At 43.1% G+C, this 27,960-nt stretch overlaps 2 protein-coding genes across 2 annotated transcripts; one reads left to right on the top strand and one right to left on the bottom strand.

Annotated features, from left to right (window-relative positions):
* Positions 1-461: 461 nt before the first annotated feature.
* Positions 462-27,831, bottom strand: HEATR4 (HEAT repeat containing 4). The gene is given in 19 exon segments (XM_033167100.1): positions 462-890; positions 892-966; positions 4,563-4,624; positions 5,949-6,120; positions 7,999-8,077; positions 9,104-9,293; positions 11,006-11,075; positions 13,116-13,296; positions 14,750-14,868; positions 16,645-16,675; positions 16,677-16,747; positions 18,059-18,219; positions 19,912-20,100; positions 20,710-20,856; positions 21,884-22,087; positions 23,362-23,499; positions 24,172-24,356; positions 26,482-27,458; positions 27,802-27,831. Coding segments are annotated over 19 exon segments (3,351 nt in total). The 3' UTR covers positions 462-620.
* RIOX1 (ribosomal oxygenase 1) lies at positions 2,705-4,545 on the top strand. The gene is given in 3 exon segments (XM_033146277.1): positions 2,705-3,585; positions 3,588-3,768; positions 3,770-4,545. Coding segments are annotated over 3 exon segments (1,746 nt in total). The 5' UTR covers positions 2,705-2,759; the 3' UTR covers positions 4,509-4,545.
* Positions 27,832-27,960: the final 129 nt, after the last annotated feature.

The following is a 27,960-nucleotide window of genomic DNA, read 5'->3' as shown; positions in this document are numbered from 1 at the left end:
AAATATTAATGGGTAGAAAATACAGCTAGTAAGTTTCAAACACGTGCCCTAAGCTTGAGAGCAAGCTTACACACATTCTCCTTTGTTGGTTACATGGTGCAGAGAGAGAGGAAAAAAAGAAGTAGAAAGCCTCACTTCCTCCCTCTCCAGAGGAGAGGTGGAGTGACCTAGCTGAGTTTAGGAACACAGCTCTATTTTCCTAAATGCCTTCATGTAGTAAATAACCCTGTGCTTGCCACTAGCTCTATACTTGCTAGTGATGTTTGACTGCAATTTCCCATAATTCTTTAGTGTCCCATTTGTAAAAGTGTGCTTAGAATTACAGTTAAGTACAGCATCAAAAACTTGGTAATTATGCAGATAGAATTAAACTGAGGGGAAACTCAGTGGACATGTGCTATAATTCATGCAATAAATACACCATAAAACTTTAGGTTGGTTTTTTTTAACTATATTCCTTAGTGAAGAAATATATTGCTTTGCATGGCCACTATCCCATAATAGGTACCCATCTAATGCAGAAGTATTACCATGAATGTAATAGATGTGTGGCAATACCAGCAATGCTGGAAATACACCCTGAGAGAGCTGAAACTAGATGCAGAAGTAAGCTGAATGATTCAAAATCCTGCAGAGCTGGTTTGACTAGAGACCATGGTGGAACACACACACCAATTAACAACTGTATTATGATTATTCTGCTTCCAAATATCTGAAAAGCTATTTTCTGTACATGACTTTTGTACCTTGTTTCCCACAGTAGAAGAGTCAGCTGAGTGGCTGACTAGTAAATGGACTCTGAGCAGTTTTTTGTTTGTTTTTGTTTTCTTGACGCTGGATTTTTTTCTGCTTCTCTGTGGGTGCTTTTGGTTTCTTGGCACATTCTGCCTTCTCAGCATTGCGTATTTTCAGTGCTTCTAAGAAGGCTCTTTGTGACCATGGGGTTGGAGGGATTCCCAACCAAGGCTGAAATACAAGTAGCAAAATAAGATTTGACTTTGCAAAGCCATATACAGATTCATCTTATCTCTTTCTTTGCAAATAATAAATTAGAAAAAGGCATAACTTGTTCATTTTTAATATTTGCTGTCAGTTTTTACATATATTATGTAAAGTATACATATATAATAACATCTAATATTGCTGTTTTTAGTATCAGTAATATGCACATATTAGCAATGCAATTCACATTACATGAAAAACAAACTTTTGATTGATTTCTCCTAACCCTCTAAATGCAAAAGGCTGCGCAACATGATAATTGGCATGTCTTACTTGCCCCTAAAGGATTTACTTTAGTAAACATGTTTAGGATTCCAGTAAAAGTCACAAACTGAGCTACTTGCATTTGAATAGCTCAAACTGCACAAGGTAGCAATCCTGTGCATGCTTACAAACACAGGATTTACTTCTGAATAAGTGCACATAGCTAAAATGTGTTTACAGTGGCTTAAATTATTTGTTGGTAAGTGCCTGTCCTTCTAAGGTCTGTGTCTGCAATCTAGGGAAGCCTCAAAAACAGCTCATAGGAATTACTCTTTCATATAAGAGTGACTGTTTATTCTGCTTTTGTTGTTCAGTCGTTCAGTTGTGTCCGACTGTTCGTGACCCCATGGACCAGAGCACGCCAGGCACGCCTATCCTTCACTGCCTCTCGCAGTTTGGCCAAACTCATTTATTTATTCTGCTATTTGTTTATTCTGCTATTATCATTTGTTTATTCTGCTATTATCATATAATTAAATAATTTTGCTGTAGATATTTCACTGGATACATTTAAATAGCATTAATTTATTATTTGTTGAGCAGCTGTAGTTACTTTTATGTCATGGCCATTATCTATGTTAAATCTGGCTGTATATGAAGATTTGTTAATAGGATTTACCTCCAAGTAAATAAATATGGGTTTAGAATTCCGACCTAATGCATTAAACACAAGTTACTCAAGAGTAATGCATGCTGAGGTGAGCTCCAGCCGATGGGTGTTTGCCCGTAAGTTAGCTTGAATTCAAAATACGGTAATTACTCCCAAGACTCGGCCTGTAAAACGAGATGAGCGCCGCAATTCAGTCGTCTGCGACTGGACTTAACTGTCAGGGGTCCTTTACCTTTAAATCTGATTTACGATGCAGGAGTAGCAACCGTGGTATCTTTGCAAAAAGTTATGAGTCGCGCACAGCCTAAATTTCAAATCTGGGGTGCGTGTGTGATATATCATCGGTGCCCTGCTGCTTTATTGCGATTGTATGTTATGTTTTTGTATTGTATGTTATTGTATTGTATGTTATGTTTTTAATAGAACTTTTCGAATTCTATTAATGTTCAATTGTTTTTAACGATTGTTTTCCCCCTATGTTTTTAGGTGTTCTTAGTTTATGGGCGAGTTGCCTTGAGTCCCTGTTAGGGTTAAAGGCAGAGAATAAATATAAGAATAACAATGACAACAACACGATTTAGTTCTAAACACTAGATTAAAATGGGATCGTTCTATACCTTCGTATCTCTATGAAATCCTTGATCTTGTCATGGGACGTTAGAGAAAAAGGGCCCAACTTCCGTTTTAGACCGGAAAAGCCCAATAGGGCTAGAGCGGCGCTCTGTCTCACCGAGTCTCTGACCCGTCGCTCGTTGGCCGCGCGGGAATCCCAGGGCGGAGCTAGTTACGAAGCGGCACCGGAAGGAGAGGTAGAAAAGCCTCGCTCCTAAGCCGGAAGCCTTCGGCACGTGTTGGCCGGCGCTTCCCCATCCCGGGTCCCGGTATGGAGCTGCTTCACCCGCCACGTGTGTCCGCGCTCTCGGCCTACCGCTCCGCCGTGCAACTCGGGGACCGGGAGCCGCCGCAGCGCCCGAGGCACGGGCTGTCCGTCTCGCTGAGGCGCCGGAGGGCCAAGAAGCGGCCCTCTAAGAGGGCGGTGGCCGCCAAGGGCAGCGCGGAGGCACCAGGGGCCACGAACGGGGAGCCGCCCAGGGATGCTCGCCCCGTCCCGGATGCGGCCGTGAAACTTGCGAAGAGACGGAGATTGAATGCGAACTCCAGGGATGCGGCGGCGGCGGCCTCCAAGCGTGAAAGCCCTCCGCCAGCACCCCATAAGGAGAAGAAGGCGCCTTCCCCCCAGCGTCCTTTTATGGGCTGCCCACTCCAGCGCCTCCTCCAAGAGCTGGGGCAAGTTCAGCATAGCCGGCAGCGAGCCGCCAAACTCTTCGAGTGGCTTATCGCTCCCACTTTGCCTCGTCACTTCTTTGACTGGTACTGGGAGAAGAAACCCCTCTTGCTCCAGAGGCACAATCCAGGTTATTACAAGGACCTCTTCTCTACAGCAGAGTTTGATGCCATCTTGCGTGACAGCGATGTTCGGTTTGGTGTCAACTTGGATGTGACCAGCTACGAAGATGGGAAGAGGGAGACGCACAATCCAGAGGGCAGGGCGCTGCCGGCTGTGGTGTGGGATTTCTACAGGAATGGCTGTTCCCTCAGGATGCTAAACCCCCAGGCTTTTTCTTTCACCCTCTGGCAGTTCCTCTCCATCCTGCAAGAGCAGTTCAACAGCATGGTGGGAGCAAACACTTACTTGACCCCTGCAGGTACGCAGGCTTTGCTCCTCACTATGACGACATTGAAGCCTTTGTGATCCAGCTGGAAGGAAAGAAGCATTGGCGGGTTTACAGCCCGAGGAAAGAGGTGGAGGTGTTGCCTCAGTTTTCAAGTAGCAACTTTAGCCAGGAGGAGATTGGAGAACCCATTCTGGAGACTGTATTAGAAGCTGGAGATGCTCTATTTCCCTCGGGGGTTTATCCACCAAGGTGACTGTCTCCCAGATGCACATTCACTCCATATAACAGTATCCTCATACCAGCGAAACTCCTGGGGAGACCTGTTAGAAAAGCTCCTTCCTGCAGCATTGCAAATGGCCACTGAAGAGGATGTGGAATATCGCCGTGGGCTACCCACAGACTACCTGGAATACATGGGAGTCCTGAACTCGGATGTTGTTGATCCTCGCCGAGATGCCTTTATGCAAAAGATCAGAACACTAATAACCAAACTAATGGATTTTGCACCAGTTGATGCTGCTGTGGATCAAAAAGCCAAGGCTTTTCTTCATGACTGCCTCCCACCAGTGCTGACTGAGAGCGAAAAGGCATTGAGTGTGTATGGACATCCAGCACGGTGGGGAAATGGAAATGTCCAAAATCTTGATGTCCAATTGAAGAAAAAGACACAGGTACGACTGCTTCAGTATGGAATTGTCAGATTGTGCAATGAAGGAGATGCCACATTGCTGTATTATACTACAGAAAATTCAAGGGTGTACCACAAGGAGGAGCCCAAATACTGTGAAATAGAGCCTGAACATACAGATGGTATTGAATTTTTGCTTTCTTCCTACCCAAAGTATGTCAGTGTGGAAGACCTTCCTTGTGCTACGCTGGATGACAAAATTGCCTTGGCTACAGTCTTATTTGAGAAGGGATTGTTGATTACTAAGAACCCTCTGTTGTCTGTATAACATGTTAAATATGATCAAAATAAATGTGGAAGAATACTCTTCTATTGTACTTACTAGTATATTTAAGATAGTAATCCAAACCTCTGAGAACTTCCTGCTTGGACATTGAAAGCTTTCTGGATAGGAAAAAAAAAACCTGTTAGTCAAACTACAAACAGATTGATGCTATCTGCCTATTAAAATGCAGAATTGTGTACATAGTACATCTGGTCCAGAGTCAGCCAACATGACACCCTCCAGATGTTGCTAAGCACCATCTCCCTTCTGCCCCACCCGGCATAGCCAGTGCACAGGGATAATGGGTGTTATACTCTAGTGACATTTGGGTGCCATCAAGTTGGCTACCCAGAATGACACTGCTAATTTGTAAGCCAGCTCTTTTTTATTTGTAGATCAAATTAAGGGTGGTGAAGACCTTCATTTCAATGAAGTTTGAAGAAGTGTAAATAAATTTATTTTCCTTTGGCAAAATAAGATCATCCCATATTTAAATATAATAAATATAACATTTCTATAACAGGGATGTTTAAATTGTGTGTTTGATTAGAAATTAAAATATACAGTGACTATCTAATACAACTAGTAGCCATAGATCTCTGCACACAGAAATATGACTAGGTGACAGTTTAATTACACAACATTTCTATAAATGCATTGTAGCTAATCCTACATATTTTACAGGTAGGATCCTAAACTGTTTGAATATGGAACACTTATTTCTGTAAAGCAAAACAAAACCTACCAAGGATAATGAATGTTTTTTTTTGTTTTGGTGTTGAATTTTGGTGTAGATAAGCATTTCAACATGACACATAGAAGCTAAGCTGTAGAAGCTAAGCTGTCAATTAAAAGCAGTATTTTAACACAATGAGTACATGCGACACTGGATTTTTAAAAAAGCTGATCAAAGCAGGCTTAGCAAAATGGACAAATTTCAATTCCTCATACACTTATGTGAACATCTTCATATCTATAGGACCTATTCCTACAGCTACACTTTACTTTCTGTGCAATGTTGTTATTACCCATCCTTCATCATAAAGCCCTAGAGCAAGTTGCAGGAACAAAGAAATGTACAATTTAGTAAATTCTTCCCAAAAATGAGGTTTGCATCCAGAGCTGAATTTAAATGCATTGTGGAATACAAGCCTCACATTTGGCAGGAATATTTGTACTAAATTGAGAATGCTCCTGATTCTTCCTTTGAAGTGGAATTGTCTTACATCATATGTCACATGACTTGACAGCTGCGTGGACCCCCCCCCTCCCAGGAGTGGTCTCTGGATGGTGGACCAGTACTGGAATCAGCCTGCCAGCCAGATCCAGTTCCCCACCCCTACTTTAAAGTTTGTGCCGAGCATCCTTTCGGGGGGGGGGGAATAGATATGCGAAAGCAAATGAGCATTCCACTAAACTCCTTTTCCCACCACCCTGATTTACCAGTGAAAATATCTTGAACAACATCAAGGAAGATGTCCCTTATTGAACTGTACGCAAAGACGTCTCCCTTCTCTCGGTAGATGCGGTGGGCTTCCTGCCACGTGTTCTTTGTTATCTCCTTAATTTTGAGCAGTTTCTCAATTACCAAGTCTTTTTGGCTTAATGTGGCAACCTGCATCGGAAATAGTTATTTTTATTAAAAGCCACTTGTCATGTAAAAATTTGTCCAGGTGGCGTGCAGTAGAAACAAACCAAATCTAATGTACTAAAAACAAAAATATAACAATCAGTAGCCCAAAGATTAAAATTCTGTAGTCTTGGGGATGTAAGACTAAAGGTGAAACTAATACACCAGCCCTTGTAGTAGGGTAGATCATTTGTCACTAGGTGCTCCATTCAGCAGAACTTAATTCTAGTTGACCAGATCAAAACAATATGCTCTTACCTAAATAGGGACAGAGTGGGACAGATCTGTATTTGGAGAGCAGGACTGCTAAATGTTTTTCATTTTCATAACTGATGTCTCTGTCTGCTTTCCACCGTTCCTTCTGGTTTATAAATTGACATACATTGCCTCCACTTCTTTTTCAGAGGCTGGTAGGAGCCAGTTGTGATGTGAAAAATTAGTAATAGTATGACTGGGCTTCAGAGAGCCTAGACAGTTGCATTAAGACTGCCCAGAGCCCTGTGTGCCTAACAAGCCAGATCTTAACTCTTCAGTAAGATTCCTAGTTTCCTTAACCTCCAGGACTAGAGCTGAAACTAACACACTAGCCCTCCTAGAAGGGTAGAGGGACAAAAAGGGGCATTACAGCTAATTGCTCTATAAGCTGCTGGATCTACCGTGTTTCTCCACAAATAAGACACCGTCTTATATTTATTTTACTTAAGAAATAAGCCTATGGCTTATTTTTTGGGGTGTCTTTTTTTATTAAGTACCGTATAATTCTGGGCACCTGCCTCCTCCTGCCGCAGCCGGCGTTGCTGCTCCTTGGTCCAGCTGTCTCGGGGCACGTGGCCCTGCTTGGCGCCGACCCGGCAGGCCACCTCCTCTTCCTGCTGGCTCCCGGAGGCTCGGGGCGGTGGGCGCCGACCTGGCAAGCCTCCTCCTCTTCCTGCTGTGGCTTGGCGCCTGGAACTGGCTGTTGCTGCTGCTGCTGAAGTACTGACAAAGTGCCCAGCAGCGCCGCACAGAGCACCCCGAGCCGCGGCAGGAGGAAGAGGGAGGAGGCGGCTTGCCGGGTCAGCGCCCAGCAGCGCCGCACGGAGCGCTCCGAGTCGCAGCAGCAGGAGGAGGCTTGCCAGGTCGGCTTCCAGCAGCGCTGCGCTGAGCGCCCCGGGCCTCCGGAAGCCAACAGGAGGAGGAGGCGGCTCTTGCTGGGTCCCGCTGGCTCGTGGCTCCAGGCGGCACGCGCTGCGGCTCTTGCTGGGTTGCTGGGCATTTTGACGGGGCTGCACCAGCAACAACATCCGGGTCTGGGTGCCAACCCGACAGGCCTCTTCCTCTTCTTTGGCGCCCTCTAGAACTGCGCCCAGCACTATGGCTTATTTTGGGGGTATGTCTTATATTTTGTGAATGCTTGAAAATCCTGCCATGGCTTATTTTATAGGCACGTCTTATTTTATGAGAAACAGGGGTAAGTGCAAGAAGCCATGTGGTCCAGTTTTCACAGGACCATGCCACCTCCAGAATGAACATGAAGATTTTATGTGAAAGTAAGGGCACTTCCAGATGACCTATTTATTGAGCATTTGTCCTAACCGGTCTGCAGCAAGATTAGATGATAATGGCTATTTTAATTAATGTTTGTTATGATCTGTGTTTAGGGAGATAAGAGGATGTGACAAAGCAAGTGCTAGCTCTCCAGTTCAGACTTACTCCATCGCTTACTGCAAAAAGTCTGATTTTAGGAGGAGGGGAGCAGGTTTCCCACCTATCAGCTATGATTGTACATTCTTGGACAGGGAGAGTATTCATAACGTATTTCTGAGTTTTTTACTCCTACAAAAAAGAATCTAGTTCTTTCTGCTAATTGCAATTTTCTCCCACCTTATTCTTGATCATCTGAATCGTTTCGTGTTCCTCTTCCTGTTCAAAATTGAAAATCTTCATGGCACGGCTCACTTCCCTAAATTGGAAACAATGGCCGGTGTGTTATTTATATGCTTCAGAGATCTCAAATGAAAGCCTGTCGGAGGAAGGAGTTCTTGTCAAATCACCAACTAGCCATCTTCTATTTTCATTTTTTAATTTCACTTTTAATTTGTATACTGCCTTCTATATTACTACTCACAAGGCAGTTTACAGCAACAAAAGATACACCAAAGAACACAGACCTTACAATAATCTGATCCGATACAAAAACATCATAATAAAACATAACTTTAATATAATAAAATAACTTCTCTCAGTCTGTTTCCTTTGTGCATACAGCTAGCACCTTATTCTGTGAGATATCTACAACACTGTAAGTAGATCCTTCTGTTCCTGCAGCAGTGTATAGCTAGAGAAATCCTCCCCTACAGGTCCTTTGGGCTTATCTAAAGCTGCTTCATGCAGCTTCACTGTTTCTTAAAACTCTGTTTGCAGACTTTTGAATAGTCTAAAATATGAGTTGTGTCCAGTGCTGTCTGTGCACAAGTGAAACAGACTTCTGCAGCAGAACTTCACATCACACTCCTCCCTGAAGCCTTCCACATAGGTGGTGGTGGGAGTGCCCAGTGATAAACAGAACTGAGTTTCAGGACTTTGAACAGTTTTCTTCCCCGCCCCTCCTCCCAAGCTCAAAGCTGTAAATGTGTTCCATAGGAGCATTATCCTGAAGAAGTAAAGGTATAGTGGACGCTCGAGTTGTGAATGTGATCCGTGTGGGGAGGCACGTTCGCAACCCACAGTGTTTGCAACCCGCAGTGGCGCTTCTGAGCACATGTGGGTCGCGATTTGGTCTTCTGCGCATGCGCGAAGTGCCTAACCCGGAAGTAACCCGTTCTGGTACTTCCGGGTTTGGCGCAGAGTGCAACCCAAAAACACATGACCCACAGTAAACGTAACCCGAGGTATGACTGTATTCCACATCTGCCAAGAAGAACCCAGGAGAAGGAAGTGGTTTTCTAAATACATAAGTTTTTCTCCATTTAGGAAACAAGGGACTTACTCTTTGACCGTCTCATTTGGCTCCATAATCATTCTCTCCAGCAAAGTAGCCCGAACTGTTTCATCCTTCATCTTGAGGGTGATGAGACTACGACAGGCTTCCCTTCGCACCCCGGGATCTTCTTCATAATGAAGGGCCCAGAGGAGAAGTTCTTTCAGGTGAGGACTTGCCTCTCCTATCTGACCCAGAGCTGACAGAAAATAAAAGAGTGTTCATTTCAACATTTATGCCAGGAAGATGAGGCAATGATCCAAGTGCCACCATCACCTAAAGTTCTACATCCTACACTCTGAAACAAAATGTTACCCTTCTCCCTGAAGTGGAAGGAAGGAATTGCCTTATTGTGGGAATCACTTTTGTGCTGCAACCTTCCTTGTAGCACAAAACAGATTACCAGTATACCCAAATCATCTTTTGTAGATGCAGGTATTATTGCTGATCTTACTCATCTTTTTTTTGGAAATCAAGCCACTGTTGACTTATTAACTCAATGACAGTCCAGGATTGTGCTCCTGGACATACCGTTTTTGGCAAAGTGTTAAATTAGAAAGCAGGATACTGACTCTAATGCGGACCCTTTTAATGTGAAATTTCAGCAGCAGGAAAACACTTAAGGCATGTAAAAGTTCATTGTATCTGCTAACTAAATAAGTATGCTAGCTGGTGCAGTATCAGATAGGGTGTTAAATATGGCTAGTTATTTTTACTTGCAAACAACAATTGCCTCTGGGGCTGATAATTAAACCTTTCCTCCTTTGCTGCGGTTCTGAGGGAAATCCTTTGCCTGAATGTGTTATTTCAGAGGTGGGAAGCCATTTTTTAAACAATCTTCCATGGGGCATGTACCAGTGTTGTGCAGGACAGAGGCAGAAGTGGGTAAATAAATTAATGTAAATTGCACCTTTATATAGTACACTATTTTTTACAGACACTCTTCTCTAACCTCCATTCAGACAATCAAGAGTCACTATCAGAGGTCAAGAACACTTTACAGCTAAGTGAAAACATTCAAGGGGAGTGGGAAGGAAGCCAGTGTGGAGACTGGCCTGGGAAGAGACAGTGTGGTTGGGAGAGGTTATGCTCTGGGGAGATTCCAAAGGATTAGACAGAGAAGCCACATTTCGCTGCTGGGTCCAAGGTTCCCTATTGCTGCACTATTTGCGTCTAGAGGAAATCCCCGATTGATACTAGTAGGAGGCATTTCCTCCCAGTGCAAATACTAGCTTCAGAGGAGGGGTTTTCATCAGGATCACAACAGGGGAGGAAATGGTTAACACACGCCAACCATGACTTGTTGCGATTCTGATAACCATATCCCTCCCCCTTCCCTTGCAGCTTTTATTTGCAGTTTTTAAAGTGTACATATTCAATGCAAAGTTGCAATTAATGGCATATCCAGCTTGGCCCCAGGAGAGTGTACCAAGAAGTCTCTGGTTGAAATCACTTAGCAGTTATCCCAAGAGGCTTAGGATAGAGGCTTTGCTCTCAACATCAGACATATATCTGTAGCGTGAGAGATTAAAATATTCACTTATCCTACAGGGCTGTTACAAAGGTAACTGGTGACAAACTGGATTTTAATCCGTGGAAGCTGATACCATAATAATGTGATAGTCCATAAAAGGCCACAGAACTCTTTGCTGTTCTTGCTGCAGCAGAGACAGCTACTTCTCTGGAAACAATATGAGACAATATGAAGTGCTAAATGCTTTGAATGTTTGAAATATGCTACGTAAATGCTAACGTAGGATTATCACTAGTCTTGGGGCTGTTTCACTCCTGATGATTAAAACATCCACAAATGAGGATCAGCATTTTAGTGGAACTTGAACATCCCCATACTTTTTACAGGTTGGGTCTGCACCTGAGAAGGAAATGTCAGGGTCCTAGCCTATACAATACCTTTGATAGCTAGAGTCTTGATTTTCCAGAGAGGGTCAGTCTGCATTATCTTAAAAAGGCACCTGAGCACCTAAGAACAGCAACAAGAAAAAAGGTATTAGTTGACAGAACCTATTTGGGTATTGTTTTAAACGGTATGGTTCACACCAAATAAATAAATTACAAGACTGCCCCAATAGGGAATTCCAGACTGTAACATAAAGGCAGCAGGTAGGCACGATGTGGAAACCACCAAGCCAAACATCGCCCATCAGTTTGTATTGTAACATTTTTGCAGGGCAGACAGGTAGCTCATTCAATTCCACTGTCTTGAAAAAGCCATCTTATTATGTGCATATTTTCTTTTCCTGTCCAAGCCTCATAATAATGAAGGAGAGAAACACAATAGCACATTTCTGCTTTCATTCACTTCATCAGAAGGTGAAGTTTTAAATATTTAATAAGGAATATTTATAGGGAAGTTTTTAATATTTAATGTTTCATTGTGTTTTTTATCTGCTAGAAGCGCCCAGAGTGGCAGGGGCAACCCAGTCGGATGGGCGGTGTACAAATTATAATCATTATTAATCACATTCCTTTAACTTTCAATGGGGCTTAGAAGGTCTTGGCAAACTGTGCCTATAATATTCTTAAAAAATAAAGTATGAGAATGAATAAATAATAAACGCAGATTATAATATTTTATTTTTTTAAGCACAGAAAATACAGTCTATGGTGGGATGGACTTTCAGAGACAGCTAACAGAAAGTCCACAAACCAGATCAAAGCCCCAAAGCAACTTCAGCTGGATTCATTGGCTCTACCAAAAAATACTTTGTAGATGTAGCAGAAATGTTTCCCTGAGATGAAACGGGATTGAGCTGGGATACGGAGCCTGTGGCCCTCCAGATGTTCTTGGAGTACAACTTCCATCACCTGTGATCATTGGCCATGATGATTGGGACTGACAGGAGTTGGAGTCTAACAACATCTGGAGGGCCACAGGTTCTCTGTCTCTGGACAAGGGACTTTTAATATACCGGTAGATCTTGGTCCTAATCCAGCTCAAGTTGCATGTAATGAAGTCTACATCAAAAGGAATAAGAACAGTCCGGTTGGATCAAACCAAAGGCCCATCTAGTCTAGCTTCCTGTACTCACAGTGGTCAACTAGATGCCTATGAGAATCTTGCAAGCATTACCTGAATACATCAGCATTCTCCCCAGTTGCAATTCCCTGCAACTGGTATACAGAGGCACACTGCCTCTGACACATGTATCATAGCTAGTAGCCACTGATAGCCTTATTCTCCATTAATTTCCCTAATCCTCTTGGAAAAGCATCCAAGTTGGTGGCCACCACTACATCTTATGGGGGTGATTTCATAGTTTAACTATGTGTTGCGTGAAGAAGGATCTTGTCTGTCCTGAATCTCCCACTAATTCAGATTGTTTGGAGGGACCCAGGTTCTAGTATTATAACAAAGGGAGAATAATTTTTCTTTACCCATTTTCTCCACATCATGCATCCAGGCAGAACCCAGCCTGAAAAAGCATCACAATGTAGATGTAGCGTTATACATACAGATGTGCGCCTGCATTTATACCACATCTACTATGCGTATAGGTTGGTTTTGCACATGGTTCTCCCCAAATAATCAATGAGGAAGATGTATTGTTCCAGCCCTGGACTAGCACCTGAAGGCTGCATTCAAGAAAGGAGTTGATATTTATCTCTGCATATAGGGCTTTTGCCAGTCATTTTGAGGACTGGCCCAAGAACATTTGGCACCTGAGGCAAACCACAAAATAGCATCCCCCCAGGGAAGAAGGGGTGGGTGAAGATCTACACCAGGAATTAGCAGGAAATAAAGAACTACTTTGGGAACAAGGGTGGGAGAAGACCAGCAGTGCCTCCTATTCACCAAGAGGCTGATGCAAAGGAGGCATGGAGGGGGTACTTACAAGGAGGCAGCAGATCTGGCCTTCAAGGAGCAGCACCCCAGCTGTCGCTGCCACTGCAGCAGCATCAGAAGGCGATGCATTGTTTGGAGGCTGAATCTGCTGGATCCCGCCACCTGAGGCAGTCACCTCACCTTGCCACATGGGTGCACTACATTTTGAACACTCACCATCTCTTCTTTAATCTGAAGTTCTCCAGCTGCCCAGCAGGCTTCTTTTCGAACTGCTACAAAGTCATCAGTGAAACACTTTAGGAAGCCAGGGAGCAGCCTGGCTGTCATGAATTTCAGCCACCCAATCAATGAAAGAGCCTCCACCCTCATCCGGACATCTCCTCTTTTTAGCTTCTCCCTGAGGGCACAAGTGTGTTCTTAATGAACAATGGTTGAACTCAGTTATTAAGTCCTGGCGTAAAGACTTCTTTTGAAGTGAAGAGCCATTAATTATAACAAGTGTTAATAGAATCAGCAACAGCATAACCCCCACCCCCTGTGTTCATGAGCTAGATGTGCTTAGCACAGGCATAAGCAAACTCGGCCCTCCAGATGTTTGGGACTACAACTCCCATGATCCCTAGCTAACAGGGTCAGGGATGATGGGAACTGTAGTCCCAAAACATCTGGAGGGCCGAGTTTGCCTGTGCCTGGTTTAGCATAAAGGACTGCAAGGGTAATCACTGTGGTGCTGTCCAAATGTTGTTGGTCCCATCAGGACCAGACAGCATGGCCAATGGTTAGGGATGATGGGAGTTGTATCCCACCAACACCTGAAGGGCACCACTGTTGCCCTCCTCAAGAGAAAATGGCTACTTGTGAGTAAGATGCTCTTCATTAACAGAGGAACTCTTTAGGCAGCCTTGATGGCCTGCAGCTGCGCTCTGGGTTCCAAAGTAAACGCACCAGTGTAATTGCACCAGTTGCCTGATTTGAGTCCAGGCCCCAGTGTCTTGACCCTGGACTGATTCTGGATTTTTTCTCTCATGTTGCCCCTGTGCATTGCCGTCAGACAATCAGACCTTGGATTTTGTGCACCCCTGAGAGTAGACTTGGAACTGCTGGATTTTCAGTTTCACATGAAGCAGGGCAACCACATTTGCTACCCTTGACTACATATCTACAACAGGAAGAAATTCCTAGAGATTGTATTGGTTGGTATTGTCCAAGTGGAAGGCACTACCACTTGCACAAATGGGGTTTTCTGACATCCAGTGACTTTCCCCTTCCCTACAACACCGGTCATTCTGTTTAAGAGGTTTCTCCCAACCTTCAAGGGATTTTTAGGGGCTAAATAAGGGGAAAGGGGGGAGGCAGAGAGGCCCTGTTCACATTATGGAGCAGAGGATCAATAAAGCTTTAGTTTTGTGCATTTAAAAGCATAACAGCAATTGTTATTAACTTTATCCTATTCTTTCGTTACTAAAAGCTAAGGGTACAAATCCTGTAAATGACTTAGGCCAGCTAAGTGGCCTTAGGAAGCCGCATGTATGATGCTCTGCTTGCAGAGATGGGGCTATGCCAGCAGAATGATACTTACCCTGAAGGAACAACCTCCAGTATGTTGGCTGAAAACTCTTGACAGGATATCTGTGGCACTGGGCACAAATGTGACTATAGGATTGCCCTGCCCATCAATGAAGATGATGTTTCTAACATGCATATGGATTTCTATGCGTCTCATTTCAAATGCCATCAGACATTATTGAGGTCCTCTGTTTCCAATGCACTGCCTATCTGCATTTCAGAATCTTGCAAAGGAAATGTTTTGCTAGTTGTTGAGATGTCTTACCACGTTGCACGGCTCTCACCTGAGTTGATCATGGACTTCTTTCCCAAGCTCCAAATGCCCCAAAGCCTTGGCAGCTGCCTGGCGTACATCAAACTTCCAATCTGTCCACATGAGCTGGACAATTTTGTTTTTTAGGTCCTACATAGAAGAACTAAGAGTAACTTTAGGCAACAGATAAATTGATGCTGAAGAAGACAAAGATGAAGATGATCATTAAAAAGTATTTATATACCGCTTAATATTTTTAAAAAAGCTAAGCAGTGTACAACATAAAGACAACAAGCAATGTCACTGAAACAGAATGCAACATAAAACCAGTAAAACAGTAGTATAAGTGTGTCCAGGCACTGGTTTGAAACAGCCACAGCCTCTCCTGATTCAGAAGGAACAGAAACAGAGCCCCAAATTTCCCCATAACACAACTGACAGGAGGCCAGTCCATAGTTTTCCAATGCTGCTCTCTGAAAGCAGCCCTGTAGAAGCCGAACTGCTGCAACACAACCTTGATTCACAAGGCATCATTTTAAAAGTGTAACTGTTTCTGATGTCTGCATCTCTGCAGGGAGCCATGCAGAAAGCCTGGACACCTGGAAAAGTCTAGGAATCAAGGAAGCTGGTCCCCTTCATCGTTGGGTAGCCCTTTGGGAAGGAATGGATTTTTTTGGCAAGCCCAGCATTTCTGCCAGCAGTAGAAACCTTAACCTGTGCATCTCAACCCCAATGCTCATATACAGAGCTGTGGTCCTACATAATGCAGGCTTGGATTCTATGGTACCAGTAAGTTAATTTAAGAAGCTCATAAAAGGAAAGCCTCCCATTCCCTCTGTCTCTCTGAAGACAGCGGCCTCCTAAGCAACGTGGGTTGGGATGCAGTGGGCTGCTGGTGGACAAGGGAATCTTCCAAAATCAGACTTGGATCATAAGATAACTTAAGAAGATCCACAGAAGGAAAGTTTTGTGATTCCCTCCCTTCTCCTTTTATCGCCAGGATACACCTTGGCCCAAGCCTCTGCTGTTTGGGAGGGCCTCCTGAGTCTCTGGTGAGGCTTTTCAGGGAGCACAGGCGGCTGGGTGGCGAGGAGGCAACAGGAAACTTTCCTTCCATGAGCTTCCTTTAGCTAATTTAGTTTAGGATTCAAACCAAAGAGTTTTCTGTCTATATATTCACATCTCAGTCTTTACACATTGTTTCACCACCAGTGCCATTTAGGAGCATTTTAAAATTAATCAGATTTTGTTTTAATGCTTAACGGTGGCATCACCACTGCAACCAATTTCCCTCCCCGAATTACGGTACTATGTGTATGTTGGTGCATGTCATAAATGAGAGATCAGTGAAACAAGTTTTCCCCCTCACCCTGAACTGCCAACAATGTCAAAACAAAATAAAAAAATATTTCCGTAGCACCTTAGAGACCAACTAAGTTTGTTCTTGGTATGAGCTTTCATGTGCATGCACACTTCTTCAGATACCCTTCCATTTCATGCAGCTCAATGTGGTGGCCTTCCATAGTTCCAGTTACAGGTAGGTAGCTGTGTTGGTCTGCCATATTCAAAACAAATAAAAAATAAAAACATCCTTCCAGTAGCACCTTAGAGACCAACTAAGTTTGTTCTTGGTATGAGCTTTTGTGTGCATCTGAAGAAGTGTGCATGCACACGAAAGCTCATACCAAGAACAAACTTAGTGATCTCTAAGGTGCTACTGGAAGGATTTTTTTATTTTTTATTTTGTTTTGAATATGGCCAGACCAACACGACTACCTACCTGTGCCAAACAATGGAATCTCTAGTAAGATTGAATCATGTCAGAAGGAATATTTGAATATGCTAGTGCTTCGGTCATGAAAATTGCTCTACCAATATTCTCTCATGGATATTATAATATGTTTAGGTTCATGAGACATAACTTACTTGGCTGACACTCCCAGGAATACGTGAAATGTTTTACAGGCCAAACCCGATTCTTCCATTGGTAGCTGTTCAATTCGGATGCCAGTAAGCAATGAACCAAGCCCTGGAAGATTAAGCCAATCAGTGGAAAGCCAGAAAGCACTGAAGTATAGAAGAGGGACAGATAAGCTTGGCAATATTTTAAGGAGAGGAATTAGGACCACCGATGACCATTTTTGGAGCTGACTGCGAGATAATGATGTATGATAACTTCAAAGCATGCTGTTGCTTGAGGAACTGGTACTAATTGACTTGATTGACGCTCTACAGCTGAAACTCTTAGTGTGGCTTATGCAACAACCATAGTAACAAATACTAAGATGTATCAACAAAGCAGATTACAATTTCAGCATAGCAAAACACATGCATCCTTAAGGCCTGGGAAATAAACAGGTTTTCACCTGGCACTGAGTATAAAACAAATATGGCACCAGCAAACCTCTCTGGAGAAGGAGGCCACAACTGAAAGCCACTGTTTCTGAACATCATTTACCTTTCTTCAGATGATGTGGGAGATTCAGAACAAGGCCTCAGAGGTTGATCTTAATATCCAGATAATGACAAATAAATCACCAGTTCCTGTGCTTTCTTTCAATACAAGGAAAGAGGCTGCTGCTGTAACTTTTCCCCACTCAGGGGAAAAGGGTGAGCTATCCCTGTTTTTGATAGTATATAACAAAGAGATGTGCTGCAGGAACCGTGTGTGTGTGTGTGTGTGTGTGTGTGTGTGTGTGTGTACCAACCATACACACACAGAGAGAGAGAGAGAGAGAGAGAGAGAGAGAGAGAGAGAGATACACACACCGTGTGTGTGTGTGTGTGGTGTGTGTGTGTGTGTGTGAAATAAGGAATCCCATTCAGATTTTAAACACACACACACACACACACACACACACACACACAAGCTTTAAAAAGAAAACACAATGTGAAGCCGTTGACCATGGCATTGTGATAATATCGACTGGAATACTGCAAATAATGGATCCAGGGTCATCTGACTAATCTACTTGGAATCCGGGGAGAAGTAATGCCATCATTCACAAGTTTATCATTAATCCCCATGGAAAAATCTGTTGAGTACAGCAACTAACCTGGGCACTTATTCACAGACAGAAAGCAAAATAATTTTTGATGTGAATGTTCCCTGTAGGATTCTGTGCAAGGAAGCTGAACCTGCCCCCGGGCCCAAGCCCACCAAAGTAGAACAACAAGGCTCACGCCTGTCTTTTCTGCAATATGCATGGCTTGCACTACAAAGAGTGTCCAGTGTCTGTATTCAACGGTAGTGGGCAAGTCTGAGTCAAATAAATATCAGCAGGCCACAATGTGGTTGTGTGTTTCCAGCTTGTTCTTTCACCTGAGCCTTGGTACTTACTGTGTGTCGGCTGAGTCGAGATAATAAAATACAAGCCTGGTCTTCTGTGGCATCATCCTTCTGCTCAAAAATTTGAGTCAGGATCCTTTTCACTACATGGAAATGTGTATTGCCTTCCACTGCCAGGGCTTGAGCTGCAGTCCAACTGTCTGTACTATTACCTAATAGCAAAAGAAGAATTGCTAGTATATAATATGATGCTCCATAAAAAAAGAATCTCATTCCAGCTTGGCCTAATGCAGCAGCGGGGAGCCTGGAACATTCCAGATCTCGCTGAAACTACAGCTCCCATCATCCCTAGGGGCTGGTCATGCTGACTAGAGCCAGTGAGAGTTGGAGTCCAATAAGATCTGAAGGATTACAGGTTAGCCATCCTGGATCAGATGCAAGAACACATAAAACTTTTAGTTTAATACACACACCACTTTTAATTATTAGAGTGTTTGCAGTCTAAGAAAGTGACTGGTAAGCACAGCAGGATTGGTGAAAAAGTTACACTGAGGCAGCATGAAGATGACATTTTTGTCACATATCCTCTTTTGAGCTTAAAACATTTAGCTAACTATGATTAATAAATACTGTTGTTCTCAATGGGTCAGGGAGAGCAGCAGGGCTTAATGTAGTGCCATAGCCACTGCAGCATCTGCAGCCCAGCAACTCTGGGATAGCTCAGTTGGTAGAGCGTGAGACTCATCTTCTCAGAGTTGTGGGTTCGAGCCCCATGTTGAGCAAAATATTCCTGCACTGCAGAGGGGAGTGGACCAGGTGATCCTCGTGGTCCCTTGCAACTCTACAATTCTATGATTCTAACTTATGCCAGCCAGGATGGAAAGTAGTGGGGGAGGCGAGAATGCCCCTTTTACTGCTACAGTTCCCAGGGTGGCACAGTAAAGAAGACGGGATTGGGCCCACTGTCATCACATATGGCAGCAAGGCCAGCTCACTGTGCACTGGATCCTTTGCTAGTCCAGCTCCACACCCATCCCCACCTTTGAAAAGGCCATTTTAGGAGGAGGGAGCACTCTGCCAGGTACCACTGTGGGGGTTGGTGTACTGAGCCTGATTATTGTCTTCCAAAGCAACTACTCTATTCCAAACTTAAAAATGGTAAGCATAATGCTGGTGGTCAACAAAAGAGGTTCACAGGCTCTCTCAAAGCAAATCTTAAAAAAAAATATGTATAAATAACGACAACTGGGAAACAATGGCCTGTGAGCGCTCCAACTGAAGAACAGCCTTTACCAAAGGTGTAATGGGTTTTGAAGACGCTCAAACTCAGCAAAGGGAGAAACATGTTAAGAGGAAGGCACGTTTGGCAAACCCTCACCATTATCAACTCCCACCTGGAAACCTACGTCCCCACTGTGGAAGGATGTGTGGGTCCAGAATTGGCCTCCACAGTCACTTATGGACTCACTTTTAAAACTGTGTATATGGAAGACAATCTTACTTGGCTACGAGTGATCACCAGAGAAGAAGAAGAAGGTGTACTGAGACACTCCACAGTGGTGGAGGTCATCATAGGTCGGGGCTGTGCAGTCTGGGCTGTGCAAAGGGACCCTTCTGCCTCAAACAAACCCCTTCCCTTCCAGCCTGGCAGATCAGGGCTTTGGATTGCAGCTTTAGCTGTGACTGACAGTGCAATCTTATATGCGTATCCTCAGAAGTAAGCCCTATTGAGTCCCCGGGCACATGCATGTAGATTTACAGCCTAACTATAGCTGGATCCGGGCCCTAGTCTGGCTTCTTTTTGAATATTCTTTGTCAGAGAAAATGTTTCCATGGCTTTGGAGATGCTTGATATCCAAAAAACAGTTCCTATATGGAAGGAAGAGGAAGGTTATTTTGCTAACCATTTATCAGAGCATCCTTCATGATGGACCGTGCCACTGGATTCCACTCCCCCATGGCGTAGAAGCCCACCGCAGCAGCCATTCTCACATGAGCATCCTTATCAAACAATGTATTTCTAAGCAAAGGCTGTATTTTCTTTGGTATATCTTCAACTTCTAAATTCCTGCCACCAGTTTCTATCCCTATTACTGAAAGAAAGAGCAGAACATTCGCATGTAAACATTTTTGCCTTCCTATGCAGAAACTATGCCCGTTTTTAAAAACGAGATGTTTCTTTTATTGCTTGTCATTAAGCACTCATTTTATAAATATGCTCACTTATGAAAAGAGTATGGCACTCTCAAGACCCTGTCCTGTGATGATTTCAGAATGGTTCTCAAGTACTCATTAAAAAAAAGCCTTCCCATTCTGACAGAAGAAGGCATAACCGCCGAAAAACATAGGGAAATACAAATTCTATGATTTGGCCAAGAACCCAAAGTAAAAGACAGTGCTTTTCTCCAGATAATATGCTCCAAATATTTGGAGCAGTGTGATTACTTGGTTTCAACTGTACAATCCTAATAGTGCAATCATATACATCTTTACTGGAAAGTAAGTCTCACTGTGTTAAATTAAGCATTCTCCTTAATTTGGGTAGGATGACAACCTAGCTGTTTCGTCTATATAAACCAGAGGTACTTGGATCCATGATAGTCTGTATTCCAGTCCTAAACAGTTGTGCCACCTTACCAGCCTGCTATACCAGAAAAACCACAACAAAAGTTATTACAGTTTCCTGTAGAAGCTGCTTATACCTGACTCATCACTTGCATTGTGGACTGCATGGGGCCGCTCAAGCACAGCAGTTGCGCAGGTAAGTATAGCATTGACCCGATTTTGAATGTGCACATCTGCCAAGTCTCTGATTAATCCTTCTATAGTTGCTGAATGCCATCGCGGACCTGAGCATTGAGAAGAAAAATGTCATGCAGCAGCTGTAGCTCAGGAGAAAAAGAAACGGCCTCCCCCCAGGGGGAGCTGAGGACATTCGACAGATCATAATTGGGGGAATATGTCACATTAAAAAACTGCATTTGCTTGCATGGATTTTCTTTTTAATATATGGTGTAATGTGAAAGTGAGGGTGAATCTTTGATTTTGGCTGGCTTCCCTAGGGCCTGGGGGAGAAAGCTTGGATCTTAGAGGAGCTAAACTAAACAATCACCAAACAATTATTGAAATATACCCCATGGCATTGCTTTTTGATGGAACACTAATTTGGAACACTATGGGAGACTCATAATTGGAATACTAACTCATTAAAAGACTCAAAGATTGCTGCGCCATAAATCTTAACAAAAGAAGGAGAGTTGCCGTGTGCTGAGAGAGTTGGGAGAGAGCCCAGAGCCTGAAAGATAAAATGGTGAAATGAAAGATGGAGCCACTGAGAGGACTATGCTGAAAATCAATTGAAGGAAAACAACACAGAATAAACTGCCTCCTGCATGTTAATAGAAATATGGATTTGTTGGACATGATAGAGAGTCATACACCAGGACTGTGAAGATAAAACAATGGGTTAAGATTGGACTTATTAAACTGGGGAAAAACAAGAAAAATGAATGCAGGAATAACTGAAAGAAATTTTCTCCAAACATCCAGAACATGGGAAATCCCCTTGAAATTTTTTAATTTGGAATGTATAATTGGCCTTAATGTTTGTATTATGATGTAGCAAGATTTGATCTGATTTGTTACCAATTGGAATATTATTAATTGAAAAATATTTACAAAAAAGAGAGAAGAAAAATGTCACAATAAAACCCATAAGTGTGAATATCCATTGCAAATATGTGGGTTTGCAAGCTTTTATCAGCTGATCTAACGAAACAAGTTAGTTATGTCATCTAACCACTATTGGCCATAGCAATGATAATCAGTAGGAAAACAGTTGTTATTTTAATGGCCTATGGACAATAAAATGCTCACCATATTTCCAAGCAGCCTTCCACTGTTCCAGCATAGTCTTACGGATACAGATTTCCTCAGACACATCTAGATCAGTCTTTCCATGCAAATATCTTCTCTCTCTCATAGCTGGTTCAAGGGATTCGGCTTCGCTCACTTTGGTGAAGTGTTCAATGACAGAGGGAAGCGCTGCCCAGTGGATGGCTCCCTTCTGCACCCTATGAACTGAACCAGCAGTGTTTCAGTGGAAATTGGTTAGTAGCAATCCATACTAACCCTTGCCAAAAATGACATGAATGGACACAGAAAGAAAAACTGGAAGAGGGTTAAACACTGAGACTATTTCAACCTTGAAAATACTACCAGATCACATGTGGAGATTTGCAGCACTAGCTTATAAAATAATTGAAAAGATGGCAGTGGTGTGGCTGATGGCCCAACAATAAATTAATTCAGGTAAATCAAACCAGACCAATCAATTAAGGATTTTTATTATTAGGAAAATTCATTCGCTTTGTGAAATCAATTAAGGTTTTTTTAAAAAAAACAGCCAGGCTCTCTTTCAATCCTATTTAGTCTAGGGAAAGTAAAACAGAAGGAACAACAATTGGCTTTGTAAGGAACTAGAGCTCCCTAAAAATCCTGTTCCTGCAGAGGAGACAGGACCACAACAGGAGGCAGATTTAGGAGTGTGTGACCAGTTTGGTTGTGCTGGGCAAGGAGCCTCAGGGGCAGCACAGGAGGCTACGGAAGGTATGGGGTGGGGAGTGCCGAATTTTGCCATCACACAGGACGCACTGAAATTTGAGACCCCAAGGTCCTCCACTGCCATAACTGAGGGGAGGGGAGCTTCCCATTGAAAGGTAAATAATAATAATAATAATAATAATAATAATAATTTATTTGTACCCCACCCATCTGGCTGGGTCACCCCAGCCACTCTGGGCGGTTTCCAACAAATATTAAAATACATTAAAATATGACGCAGTATAAAGATTAACATGGCCCTCCCTGTGTAGAGAGCAGGAGCAGTGATCCATCTCAGAATACACTGAATAGGCAGAGGTGTACCTCCGCTCCCTTGTGCCCTTGGCAAGGAGCTGTATCAACACCTCCAAAGTCAGGAGAGACCACAGACCAGAAACTCAAAAAGTTTGCTTTTCATTGCCTTTCACACACCGTTGGTGACTTCCTCTGCGGCCATCAGGGTCCAGTCTGCTCTGCTCCACCTCCCTTCTTCTTCCCTTCGTCCGTTTGTCTGCCCCCCTCACTCCCCATTCTGCTTTCCTTCTTAGTCACCCTAAGACAGAGTGGAGAGCCACGGCAAGGAATTCTGTATTGCTGTATGTAAGTCTCTTGACATGTCTCTTATCCTAAAGCCCTAGAAGTGATCACTCTGGTGTTCTGTGCCTCTTTGTTTGGAATCCCTATAGCTGGATCCTTCAGTGTATGTCAATCCTTTGTCCCAGTCTGTACTTGGACCCGTAACTGCCTCTTACCTGTCTTTTTTGGTGGCATGAAGCTCCAGACCTCTGGAGGTCTTGGGTAGCATTGCTGGAGCTGTTTATGATATTCATAATGATTATCCATAACAATAAGATCCTTCTTGGTCTTTTGATGGACAATTTTGGCTGACCCTAAATACATACAGAAGACAAAAGAAACCACAACTAGATAGGGGATGGCAAGGATGATCCAGTTCCTGTTGTACAGAACTTTCTGGTGGCATATGAAAGGCAGTGTGGTGTAGGGGTTACAGCAAGAATAGTCAATGCCATGCTCTCCAGATGTTGAGGACTGCAACTCCCATCACCCTTGACCACTGGCTATGCTGACTGGACCTCATGGGAATAGTAGTCCACAATGTTTGGAGTGCATCACATTGTACGTCTAGATTAGACTTGGGGGAGTCCTGGGGAGCTCAAATCACAGCACAGACACAAAGCTTACTGGGAGGCCATAGTCTGGTCATTATAATTCAGCCTTCCCAAGGTTGCTGAGGTCTTTAAAGGTAGGTGAGAATAAAACTGAAATAACGCACAAAATAAGTGCATACAAATTTTCCTGAACTCAACTACATATAATATTTTAAAATGTGACAGGGAGCAATTTAGGATGGGATGGCAGAAAAATTACAGGATATGCACAGGCTACCAAGCATCACCAGAAATGTATTGAGCTGTGATTGTATGAATCCCATAGATGATCCAATGCAGTTGATCTTGGGGCAAGTAATCTTGGATCCAAATAATGCTTGGATCATTCATATCTATACAATGCTAAGTAAAAGGAATTATAGTTCTACCTACCAAAATAGAGGTCTTGTTCAAACACATTCTGGGTAGTGTATGAATATTTTCCAACCCGGGTGCTCAGCCGTTCTCGAAGTTTAGTACGTGCCAGATGTCTGATATCCTTCTTTGATATTTGATCCACAGTTCTGTTTATATCAACTGAATCTCCCACACCCTGCCCTCTCATGTGGAAAGATGGCCTCCTGGGAAATGAGAAGCATACTTCCAGCTGAGACATGGTGTGCAATGGAAAGAAACAAAAGCAATGCTTAGGGCACTGTACAATTTGTAATTCACTCAGAACAAGAATGCAGGTCATCACACATATATGGAAGCCTACCAGGTAGGGTTGTCAATTCTTGAAGTAAAGAATTTGGGTACCTGGGAAGGGCCCTTGGGCAAAGCCCAGAGGGGGACCACGCTGGCATAAAGGCTAGGAGGCTCAGGCAGTGCTTTGGGGGGGGGGCGCAGGGGTAAGCATACCCCTCAACATTTTGTGAATCTAAGTTTGGCCTCATTGAGGAGCAGTATTTCAATATGAGTAGGAAAATGAGAGTGTCCCTAAACATTATTATTATTTTTAGAAAAAAAGCACTGGTCTCAGGCAAGTTTGCGGACAGAACTCAGTGTGACCTGTCAGAAAACAGAGTTCTGCCCCCTCCCCAACGTGCGCAGTGCCAAGTATATGTAAAAGCTGCAAAGATTCCATCTTTAAAGGGGAGGGAATCTAGAGTGACGGTGGAGAAACAGCCTAGCCTCTTGCTTTTTTGGCACTTGCCCTAAAAACCAAACAATTATTTTTTTCTGGTTGGTTATCATCCCTGAAGCCCCAGCCTCAGTGAATCACATGCCTTTGCTGTCTGCCAGGGTCTGCAGAAACACTACTCAATACAGGCACATTTGGCTTGGGGAGCCACAAGTTGCATAGACCCAATGTATACAAAAATAACTGCTGTTGCCAAGTGCTTAAAGCATTTTACATCCATGATCTCAGCAACCTCAGCTTATACCAGCAGCATTGCTGATATTGCTGATAAAACTACAGGATAGCAAATGTAGTAAATGCTTCATTTACAAATTACCGCCCCTTTTATCTGACACTCTTCCTCCTTCAGAGTATAATTCCCCTAAGATATTTTGCAACTAGGACAGAATTTATGGAATTGTGACCTACTTTATTCTACCTTTGTTTATTAAAAGGAGAACGTGAGGCCAGCAGGTAAACACATTCTTAATCCAACAGGCTTTTGGGAACTGGTTGCTTTTAATGAAAGGGCTGGTGCTGTGCTGTATTTATTGATAGATAGATAGTTTTAATTCTATTAATGTTTAATTGTTTCTATGTTTTTGGCTGGTCTTATTTTATCTGTAAGCTGCCTTGAGCCTCTGTCAGGGAAAAAGGTGGGGTACAAATATATACAATAGTTTTCTAGTGTTATCCTGACCATTTATTTGTTTCTTTTCTGTTCCAGTTAATCCTTTTAATGCAGGGGTTCCCCAGCCTTTTTGGAATTCTGAGAAAGTGTTGTGGTACCACGAAATACCAGTTTCACAGAAGAAAAACTGGTAATGTTCAGAACCTCCACCCAAAACAAGCAATACGCTCCCCTCAACTAAAAGACTCTCCTACAAAAAAACACAGTAAAACAAGCAAGCAATGCCCACTCCCCAAAAACAGGCACCTTCCCCAACCAAGAAGCCAACCACCAATTAAAAAATGCATAAAAATATTAGGAGGCCTTGGTGGACACAAAGTAGGTATCTGAGAGCACCATGGTGGTTTCAATAAAACAGACTGTGCTCAAATAACTGATTCTGTGTTCCCTTTGAAAAAACTGATACAGGATATAATGAAGTCTCCTTCAAGCTTCAAAGATCTCAGAAAGCTGCTCCATAGTAACTCAGAGCAGGGCAACAAATATTTGCAATATCTATTAGCAATTGAAGGCATTTTTGTTCTGACCATTTTTCCCAGCTGGATGAGTAACTTTCTGCCATATGTGTTCATTTTGCATTTTTTTTAAAAAAAAATCTGTTAATTTTTAGGCTGTTTTGTAACTGTTTTTATCATACATTGTGTATTTTTACTTAGCTAATTACCCATAGAATGGCCTTCACCGGGCTGTCACAGAAACCCATGTTTTGTGCCATCATCCTTCAAATGAGGATTGGAAAATGAGGGGAAAGAGCACCTTTTATTGCAAAAAAGGTATAGGGCTAAACTTAAGATCACAACCCCATGACGCATGTTTCCAAATAATGAGATTAGCATATAAATGTAACATACCTTAATGCTCCAGTAAAGCAGGTGTTTATTTGCCTTACCTGTAATAATAAGCAGAGAGAGGTGTCTCCAGTTTCTTCTCTTCCTCAATTTGAATCTCACCTTTCACTACTGTATCCTCAGCCTGAATCTGATCCAGTAGTTCCACATCACTTTCATCAGGAAGCACGTACCTGATGCTTTCCCAGTTATATTTTTGCTTCTTGAAACCCGGTGGCTTACCCTGAACCCAGCCTCCCCAGGTGGGCTGATTATTCACAATGAATTGAGCTGTAGCCTTGTTTAACTTCATCAACATTGTTCCTTCCCACCTCAGGTCCCCATGATCTGGCTCATGGACTGTGGTGCCCTGGGGTCTTGCTTTTGACCTCTTGATTGTCAAGTCTCCTAACATCTCATGAGGTTCTGTCAGGAATGCTTTTGTGTAAGGAGGTTCACAAGAAGGAGGAGGGGGAGGAGGTGGAATAGGTACCAGCAGACTTGGCTCTGAAAGTGTGCTTTCCACCTTGGCTTTCCAGATAAGCTGTTCCATGCAGACAGGAACATCAGCAGTGGTTTCCTTGGGAGGGGGAGTGTCTGGCTTCATTACCAGGGACTGTATTTTCTTCAAAGGTCTGAGCCTACTTGGTCGCCTTTGCTTCTTAACAACAACATTTTCACTTTCTTTTTTCTGAATGACACTGGAAAAATCATACAACCCCCTGGGGTCATATTCCTTAAAGGACTGGAGTATTGCCCCTCTGTGGTAAACAGCTTCTTTAGAAAAATAAAGGTTCTTGGCTGCATTCTGGAGGCATTGTTTCCGGTATTCTGCAAAGTGCTCTTCAGCATGACAAATATCTCTCTGGTACATGAAAGGCATTTTTGCCTTCATTGCAGACAGCATTGCCTTGCGAGATGGCAAGCTCTGTCTGTCAACTCTGGCCTTCAGACTAGACTCAAGGGGGAAGGGATTTTTGCTCTTGAAAAAAGTTGGTATTTCCATCCTTTCAAGACTGGTGAGACTCCTCACTAGTGGCTAACTTTTCATAAATCTCTAAAAATTAGACTTAACGGCTGTGTAAAGAAACAGACATCCCGCTGTTTTCTGAGGGACACTTGAGCTTTTCCTAAACCACAGTGAGAAAATAAATAACCCTATCAGATTGTAAAAGACAATTCTTTTAAGATTCAAGCCAGGCTTCCTCAACCTCTGCCCTCCAGATGTTTTTGGCCTACAACTCCCATGATCCCTAGCTAGCAGAACCAGTGGTCAGGGATGATGGGAACTGTAGTCTCAAAACATCTGGAGGGCCGAGGTTGAGGAAACCTGATTCAAACAAACACCCAACACTACAATTCTTCCCCAAACAGGCTATCACTGCAGAATGCTGGTATCGCTGAATCTCCATGATTTACCTTTCATGGTGGATGCAATGTGATGTGGGAGGAGGAGATGCTATCACACATGATTTATTAGGATCTTACCCTTCCTACCAAAGAAACCTAGGGCATCAAACAACAATAAAAAACCTATTTTA

Source organism: Lacerta agilis, chromosome 1 (assembly GCF_009819535.1).
Source record: "Lacerta agilis isolate rLacAgi1 chromosome 1, rLacAgi1.pri, whole genome shotgun sequence".
NCBI lineage: Eukaryota > Metazoa > Chordata > Lepidosauria > Squamata > Lacertidae > Lacerta > Lacerta agilis.
Note: the sequence above shows the minus strand (reverse complement) of the source record. Positions and strands in the feature narration are given on the sequence as shown.